Here is a 9,552-nt window from a genome sequence, read left to right as displayed (position 1 = left end):
TTCTCGGTGCGCCATGTACACATGAGCACGAACGAATCGAGAGGAATGAGGCGGGTGAGGTCAGACCTTGCAGCAAGATCACTTGGTTGTCTTTGACGTTTAGGCAGGAGAGTCCTGAGCTCGGAACACGCCCATCAAAAGATGAACAAGAATCACATAGAGATGTGATCGGCAAGTTGGCCTGCCGATTGAAATTCGTGTCATCAGTGATGAACCCGTCAATGGCGTCGAATAGAAATATGGATCAAGAATCACACTAAATCAATTATGAGAGATATTGATTTCAGTGGGAGTGCACTTTAGAATAAAAAGTTTATTCACTAGTGCAAATTTCATTATAAACAAAAGTTAAGTGAAACTTGTGTTTTCCGTTGTAGATCAAATGGCTCACAACACCGTGTTCAACTTAGGCCCGATGTTAGAGAAAGAGAAGTTAGCTACGACTGGAAACAACTATGCGGATTGGGTCCGTAACCTGAGGATTGTCCTCAGGAGCGCTAAGAAATTGTATGTGCTTGAAACTGCTCTTCCAGCTAAACCGGCGGCAGATGCCCCGGAAGATGAACAAAATGTCTGGGCCACTAAGGATGATGATCACAACTTAGTGCAGTGCCTCATGCTAGCTTGCATTAGTCCAGGGCTTCAAAAACGTTTTGAATTCCATAAAACCCGTGATATGATCCGGGAATTGGATGCTCTGTACAAGGAAACTGCAAAGTCTGAACGATTTGATATCATGAAGGCTTTGATGGAATGCAAGATGGCTGAGGGTAGTTCAATTGGCGAACACGTGGTCAAAATGATTGGCTATTCTGAAAGGCTTAAAGCCCTAGAATTTCCACTTCCACCTGGCCATATGATGGACATGTTGCTTTCTTCACTCCCCCCGTCTTACGATGGTTTTGTCATGAACTACAACATGACAGGGATGGAGAAGACACCGGAAGAGGTGCTCGCCATGCTGAAAACTACAGAAGGAGGACTGCGGAAAAATTGCTAGCAAGTGTTGCTTGTGAATAAAACCGCCAGTTTCAAAAAGAAAGGCAAGCCAAAGAAGGGCAAGGGCGCCGGTAAGACCGGCTCCCAAAGCAACTCTAAGGGCGGAGCCAAGAATGAAACTGAGTGCTTCTACTACAAAGGCACAGGACATTGGAAGAAAAACTGCAAGAAGTATCTGGAATATAAGAAGACCGGGAAAACCGGAAAAGGTATAATTGTTATACAGGTTAATGTCATTGACATTTTGCTTGCTAGCGAAAATTCCAAGTTTTGGGTATTTGATACCGGATCGGTTGCTCACATTTGCAACTCTATACAGGGGCTTCAGAAGGTGCGCAAGCTAGCAAAGAATGAAGTCGTGATGCGCGTCAGGAACGGTGCTGGGATCGCCGCTCAAGCCGTCTGTCTCGACCAGTTTTCGGGATATTAATTTCCCAGAAAATGGCCCTTGTGCTCACCAGCCCCAGGATTACTGTTAGCTGATGAGGCACCAACTTGATACAGAAATTCCAAGCAAAGTACAAAATATGTAGTACAAGACCATTGTGGCCTATGAGTACAACAATTGGTTTCTAGTGGTTGAAGGCGGAAGCGGTTTGTGGTTCATCTGCGTCTATGGGACTCCATTTCCCACAGGAATAGCTGACCAGGATAACTCCTATCTTTGCGAGGCAGCTATCATCATTGCGTAGGTTCCGGGGCTGTCATCGCAACGCTCCTCTCCATGCGAGAAATCTGACCAAGACAATAACCAGGGACAAGCCAGTGAGTACTTTTGAATGTACTCGCAAACATTATGAACACGGGTATAATATAACAAGGGATAATCATGCTCCGAAATATTCTATGATCATAACGTCAGTCACGAAATAAACAAAATTCATGATGCACGCATGCAGGTTGTTCATATAAAATATGAATATGCAAATTGGGAGTAGAAATAGAATGCACCGATCGAGTGTCTGAAGCGACGCCTCGAAAGGTAATAAGATAAATCATGCCTCAGTCGGGCGTCTGAGCGACACCACACAAAGGGCTTATAAATAAAAGAAATAACAAGCATGCCACAGTCGGGCGTCTATGCGACACCACATAAAGGGCTTATAATGAATTTAAATAACAAGCATGCCACAGTCGGGCGTCTGAGCGACACCACATAAAGGGCTTATAGAATACATAAATAACAAGCATGCCGCAGTCGGGCATCTGAGCGACACCACATAAATGGCTTATATAAGAATAATCACAGTGAATATCCAGGAGGTAGAACCGTCCCAGGGATACTCAATAATTCAAATAATGTAAATGGTTAGTCCATAATAATAATAACCCTAATCATCACAAGTCACAAGTCATGATCCAAGTTCTGGTTTAACAGTTTTTCTCCTCCGAAGACCGACACTAAGACCGACACTAGACCCATCTCAGACTGTCGTCCTTACCCATGGACACGGCTATTCGAATAGTTTTAACCTCTACAGAGGGTGTACTCTTTACCCACGAGTAACGGATTCCTTTAGTCCATCGGGACAAATTCCGTCTACTGTCTTTTAATCGAAAACACGCCTAACCACACACACACCAGCCTAACTTACCGGTGTCTGGAATCACCCACGACACATGTCAAGCAAAACTCTAAGTGGGGAGGCTACAACCTTGATTAGCGTGGGATCACAAAATTTATAATGCGCGCAAACTAGGGAGGCCACTCCCCTCGGCTACAACCGGAAACAACCATGCCCCCGGACCAGGTGGAATGCCTACCGGATGCCTCCGGTATCTTCCACCATGGCCTCTCTGTAGGGTGTGTGCTTGGTAAGGGGTTGACAACTTACTGAACGGTGCCCTACCTGCGGCAGGGACAAGTGGTAGTACGAAACAAGTATGGGGGTTACTGGAACAAGACTCAATCTACGGCCGACTCGGGAGGTTCAACTATTCCCTGTATGATCAGCATAACCAATATATTTCAAATAACAGATAGGATCACCACTCATCATACCTCATCATGCCATACCGGACACACTCGTCTCGACGAGGAACCAGGGACAAGCTCGTGTCTACCCAAGACAGAGACTTTCCCGGCTTCCTTCCGGTATGCACGAAAAGCATACGAGGATGATTACTATCACCAGCATATCCATTTCTAACTGCAAGGAATCACCATTTATGCACTCATGCGCATGATTGTATCGTCACATAAAATAACAAATGCTCCATGTCAAGGTGGTGTTGTAACCGTATCAAACAACACACAAAAATATTATGCCAGGGTTCAGAATGCTTGCCTTCAAGAGTATGCAAGGGGGTGCACTTTTTGAAAGTTGCTTTCCTTCTTCAAAAATCCTATTTTGAGGAAATTTATATTAACACATAATTTTAAAACAGTACAAAAAAGTTGTCTGGAAATTTTTCAAATAAATATGAAAATAAACTAGAGAAAATTTGAGAAACAACAGAAAAAGAATCAAGTCATTTGGACTTATATTTAAAAAGTTATAGCCAGTCAAAGTTCTGTTTTTAAATAAAACAGAAAAAGAAAACGGTTCAAATAGAAATACTCTTTCGAGACGGAGGACACGTACTTCTGGGTTTACGCTTTCACTTAAAACAGCGCGGGCCGGCTCAGGGTCACTGACAGTGGGTCCACGGGGCCCACTGGTCAGGTTTGACCAGTCGCCTTTCCCTCCTCTTCCTCTGCCCGAGCGGAGGCGGGACTCCGGCGATCACCGTCGACGAACGGCGGTTCCCCGCGGGATTCTGAGGGCGGGGATGGATCCGCTGGTCCAGGGCGGTCCTCCCAGTGGTTGATAGGCTGGCGGGGGTGTAGGGGGTCATCGGCGGCGAGCTTCGCGGCGGACGGTGGTTCGGGAGCAATTGGGGCTTTGGGCTACGGTGGTTCCCGATCGAAGCTGAGAGGCTGGGTGGCTCCGGAAGGTTGAGAGGGGTCGGACGGTGGTGCTGGCTTGGCTAGGTGGGCGCTGCTCGCGGCGTACGGCACCGGAGCGTGGCGGCGGCCGAGCTGACCGGAGATGGGGAAGACGGCCTCTCCCCATCGATTGCCGGCTGTGGGAGTGTTATGTGGATGGTTTGAGGTTGCCTGGGGGTTTGGGGGAGCTCGGGGGTCCCTATTTATAGCGGTCGGGGTCGGTTCCCGCGCCGGCCGTGGATAAGAACGCCGGTGACCGCCGTTCTGTAGCCAGGGGGCGCCTGGCGATGGCTGGCGGGGTGTGGCAGAGTGAGGGGATAAGGTTGAGCTGTTCCAGGGGCAGCTGGCGCGTGCGGGTGGCTTGGGCGGCGCCGTCCATGGCAGAGGCCTGCTGCCGACGCCGGCGTGCCACCAAGGGGCTCTGACGGCGGCGTTGTAGGGCGCCAGGGGAGGCTTGGAGGGTTCTGGCGAGTGGGCGAGGATGGCCGTGGCTCTGCAGGCGAGCAAGGGCCAGGGGCGGGACGCGGCGACCCGTGCGCACGCACGTGCAAAACGCGCGCTCTGGCCGCGCCCAGAGCACGCACGCTACGTGTTCGACGCAATGCCAGGGCGTGCTAGAGGATTAGGATGAGGCTGGGGATTAGCAGGCCTGGGTTAGTGGTGGCTAGGAGACTAGTGGACATGCTGGCTTGTCCAGAGGGACAAGATCACAGTGCAAACCTAAAACTATGCCAAAGCTGTCCATGAACACAAGGTGCTCGATAGAATGCTAAGTGCATCTAGGCAACTCTTGGAGTGGCCAAAAACTCCAGACCAGTGTCTCTTTAGATGTAGGTGGTGGTGGCAAGGTTAGTTGGTCAAGACCAGAAACTTGTTAGTGCAAGATTTTGGGAAAACCAAATCTGGAAACTAAAGGTTGTAATTGCATGAACCAAAAATACTCCAATGGGTCCACTCTCCTGGACTTAAGGGTTTTGTAGGGAGGACTAGAAGCAGGAAAAAGCTCATGGGCACTGGAGCAAAATAAATTAGGGTTGCAGTAGAAAAAACCAAACTGGACCACAGAGTAAAAGAGCATGATTTGCTCAAAATTTTCAAAGAACACTCATGGATTTTTGCATGAAGTTGAATTATATGCATCTACTGACATCTCCAAACACTTGGAAGAATTTTTAAAGAAATATTTAAATAGGTTGTAGTGCAAAAATACCTACTGGACCAGATTTGAAAATTTGGTGTAGAGCTCAAAATCTCCAATGACCAAAAGATATTTTTGCATAAAAGTGATGTGGAAACATCACATGACATCCCCAAATTTTGGTGAAAATTTTAAATGCATTTATCAAATGGTTGCAGTGCACAAGAGGCTCCAAATTTATGAAAAATCATTTTAAAAGAATAAGGCTCAGGAAAAACTATTATGCAAATAAATCCACTGATAAAGAATTGTTTTATTGAGAGAGTATACAAGTCCAATAATATTTTTGGAAAGTTTCCACTTGAGGTAAAAATTCCACAATATTAAAGAAAAGAGAGGTTCTGAAATCAAAAGATAAATCCAGAAGATAAAAATTTAATTTCCTGGCAAAATTTTAAATAATAAAACAAGGTCAAAATTTTGGGGTGTTACAACACTACCCCCCTTAAGAAAAATCTCGTCCTCGAGATTTGCTAAAAGTTGTTTTGAACAAACATTGCTCTTACCAAAAAAATCATCCTACTTATGCAATAACAATGTATCTACAGTAAGAGGGCAATAAGTGGTGTAAAACTACAGTGTGGTATACTGGCGTTGCGTGGAAAAATCCATGGTCGGGGAAAAAGAGATATTTCTACGTTGGATACAGTAAATTTAGAATAAATTCTAAATTACTAAAATACGCTGGTCGTACCCGAGAGCACACTGCTCTCTCTGGCTGACAGGTGGACCTGGGGCCCACTGTCGGCCTCTTCTTCTACCTCCGGCTCTCTCCTCTTTCTCTCTCGCGCGTGCTTTCCCGCGCCTTCTCCACCGGCGACGTCTAGCGCGTAGGGAATCTAGGCCGTACTGCGGTAGTGCGGGGCGTGCTAGATGCCGGTGCAGCGTGCACTCACCTTGCGGGCCAGTGCACTGTCGGCACTGCTCGCTGATTCGCCTCCGAACACCGGCGATCGAGCGACGAGCGGTGCTGGTGGACTTCGCCCACCGTACACCGATCTCGAGCTATAAAATGATCGCGGTGCTCCCTTCTTCTTCCTCACACCTGGCCTCGCTTCTCCCTCTCCTTCATTCTCATCCATTTCTGTTTGCAGGAGCTCGAGGCGAGGCCCTAATGGCGGAGGTGATGCCGGACTGGTACGTGGTCCTGATGTGCGGAGGTTTGGCGACGTTGCTGGGGTTTTCCGTGCTCCTGTGCGCGATGATCCTTCATGATCGTCGTGATGCTGCCGCTCGAGTGTTGGCTCTCCGCGGCGGCGGTGATCATGAGGATTAAGTGCGGCATCGAGTGCTATGTGCTGTCAGTGTGCTGGAGGCCACTTGCACCCGAATAAATTACTCACAGATCTCTCCCACTGAGACTGTGGTGTGCTCGGGTGTGATCAGTTGGGTGCAAAATGTGCACGAGGATTTGTAATTAGCGCGCGAGGTCGAGTGGTTGTGGTTGTGAGTCTGCTGTTATGGTGCTGCGTGAATAAAAATCTACGTCGTGAAGAGGTATATGCTGCAGCAACTCAGGGAAAGAAATCTCACTTCAAAAATTATCGTGCGTGAAAATTAGTTAAATCAAAATTAACAGAAGTAAAACTACTCACATAACTGAAACCAAATATTTGATCCGTCGCACAAATTTTGGATACCACGCACAAGTTACAACACATAAATAAATACTGGGATAATAAACATAGCGGTGACGTCTACAATAAAAACGGTAAATGGACAGGGTCCTGAGAAAACGTCTCTGGTACTGGGGCACACTCCTCTTCTATCGGGGGAAGCGGATTGACTAGCCGGTGAATGCATCTCTCCTGGTCAGGCCTCAGTGGTCTGCCAATAGCGATCTGAGGATTTAAATCAGCGAGGCTCTGGAGATAACCCATTACCCGCCGAGTCAAACGCTCTTGAGCGATAACATACTGGGCAAGGTTGGCCAGTACTGGGTCTCTCTCGATTCGCCCAACGGGAAAAGATGCTACTTCTCCGGGTGCTGCACGACTCGGAAAATAATAATATCCTCGTTCGCTGGCATAGGGTACCGCGAATCGAAGACGAGCAAGCGCTTCGTACGCAGCAGCTTCTATGGCCATATGCAGAGTCGGCATGGATTTCCCCATGAAGGAGACTTCCGTTGGGTCTTGGTTTGGGTTTGGGGGAGGGATGTGCACCACTGCCCAATATTTCGAGGTGGAGGGGGTGATCCTCGATTTGAGCAACTCGTACTGGGGTGGATGGATAGCACTCATGGTACTGTAGGTAAAGTCCCACAATATTTTGACAAAACTTCCTGGGGTTGCGTCTGGAGTTCTCAGATATATACTGGGGGTCGGCATGGCAAGGAAAAGGGTTGTGCGTGTTGTGCACAAGGTGAGGGGTACTTGGCAAGGTCACGAGGTGACCTTTTATATAGCATTGGGGCTGGGTTATTTACCGCGATGAAGGGTAACTAGTTTGCCGGTTCTATTCTATGGGTTTGGGGTCAATGCCACAGATACACATATCTCATAAATGTGACGCATTACTGTGGGTGTCGTCGGGGTTGGTTTTGGTAGTTGCGCCCTTTTGCAACTGTACGCTGACGTACTTATGCATGGCTACTATTCAAAAATAGGGGCGCACAAGCAGACATCATTTATTAATGGTGATACAGGATCACACAATTACAAGGCGTAGAAATACTAAGGCTCGGTACTACTCGAGTGACTTATTCTACTTTGTTAATATCTAAGCGAGCGTGCCTTGCGAACGTCGAGGCTTCTCCATGGGCTTCACCATCGGGGTTAGCTGGATGGAGTTGAGGGGCTGCAGGGTCGGGGTAGCGATGCTGACCATCGCGGGGGTTGTTGGCCACAATCCCGTTGGAGCGTGTTCCCAAAAGGCGACGAAGCACTTCTGGGGACACCAAAGCATTTTGGTCGATGGCTGGGGCAGTCCTCGAGGACTCGATCGGGTGTCTGAACAGCACGACTGGGTTGTCGGCGTCGGGCTCATCTTCTCCTCTTGCCGGGGCTCGGCGAACCAGTTCTCCACGAGCTGCGATCAGATCAAGGGTGATCTGATCGAACAGTTCCTCTAGTGCACTTACATAGCGCACCAGATGTAACAATGCAGGATCCGTCTCGTGATCTCCGTTGGCAACCTGGGGCGGCCTACCATACCCGCCATGGCTAGGGTAGTAGTAGAACGAGTGACAGTTAACTCTGGGCGACAAGTGCTGGAGTTGAACTATAGCTTCTCGAGGAGCTAGCTGGATGGCTTGTGGCTCAAAGGAAGTTGTCCTTCTAGTCAACCTGTAGGGGCGTTCTGGTGATAGACCCCTACCATAGATGTGCACAGTGGCCCAGAACTGACGACTCTCACCGCTCATGGGTCCTTGGTACACAACATATTCTGGGGGCTCTTCTAAAGCATAGGCACGGCGGGTGAGGTTTGCGAGCACGGTCGCAAAACCTCCAAGGTTGGTTGCTGTGGTCTCATTATGAACAATGGGTCCAGGCATTTTAGCTTGGTTTGGGGTAGAAGCTGTGATGTGTTGTGTTGAGGCTAGCGTGCCCTTTTTATAGAAAAAGGAGACGGAGCCTTCCTTCGCACGCTTGCGAATGAGACATTTGAGGTGTCGGTCACTGGCGCGTGATCGACGGGCTAGGCTGATAGGTTGGGCACCGACTGCCAAAAGCGTCGGGGTCACTGTGTGGCTCTTACACGAGAAGCTTGGCCGGGGTTGGGTTATGGTCTGGTGGATAGGTTAACCTAGGTTTATTGACCTGGCTAAGATAGGATTGGCCAATGGTCAGCCTGGCTCTGATACCAAGTTTGTCACGACCGGTTTTCGGGATATTAATTTCCCAGAAAATGGCCCTTGTGCTCACCAGCCCCAGGATTACTGTTAGCTGATGAGGCACCAACTTGATACAGAAATTCCAAGCAAAGTACAAAATATGTAGTACAAGACCATTGTGGCCTATGAGTACAACAATTGGTTTCTAGTGGTTGAAGGCGGAAGCGGTTTGTGGTTCATCTGCGTCTATGGGACTCCATTTCCCACACGAACAGCTGACCAGGATAACTCCTATCTTCGCGAGGCTGCTATCATCATTGCGTAGGTTCCGGGGCTATCATCGCAACGCTCCTCTCCATGCGAGAAATCTGACCAAGACAATAGCCAGGGACAAGCCAGTGAGTACTTTTGAATGTACTCGCAAACATTATGAACACGGGTATAATATAACAAGGGATAATCATGCTCCGAAATATTCTATGATCATAACGTCAGTCACGAAATAAACAAAATTCAGGATGCACGCATGCAGGTTGTTCATATAAAATATGAATATGCAAATCGGGAGTAGAAATAGACTGCACCGATCGAGTGTCTGAAGCGACGCCTCGAAAGGATAATAAGATAAATCATGCCTCAGTCGGGCATCTG

The 9,552-nt window shown here is 48.2% G+C and overlaps 1 protein-coding gene across 1 annotated transcript; it reads left to right on the top strand.

Moving 5' to 3' along the window:
- Positions 1-415: 415 nt before the first annotated feature.
- LOC141020784 (uncharacterized) lies at positions 416-1,000 on the top strand. Its single transcript, XM_073495726.1, has one exon. The coding sequence runs from the start codon at positions 416-418 to the stop codon at positions 998-1,000; it is 585 nt and encodes a 194-aa protein (XP_073351827.1).
- Positions 1,001-9,552: the final 8,552 nt, after the last annotated feature.

This window comes from Aegilops tauschii, chromosome 3, assembly GCF_002575655.3.
Source record: "Aegilops tauschii subsp. strangulata cultivar AL8/78 chromosome 3, Aet v6.0, whole genome shotgun sequence".
Taxonomy (NCBI): domain Eukaryota; kingdom Viridiplantae; phylum Streptophyta; class Magnoliopsida; order Poales; family Poaceae; genus Aegilops; species Aegilops tauschii.
This window is presented reverse-complemented; position numbering and strand designations above follow the sequence as displayed.

Bases quoted from the DNA above. Each gene is read 5' to 3' on its own strand.
- LOC141020784 (XM_073495726.1), top strand. From the start codon at position 416: ATGTTAGAGAAAGAGAAGTTAGCTACGACTGGAAACAACTATGCGGAT.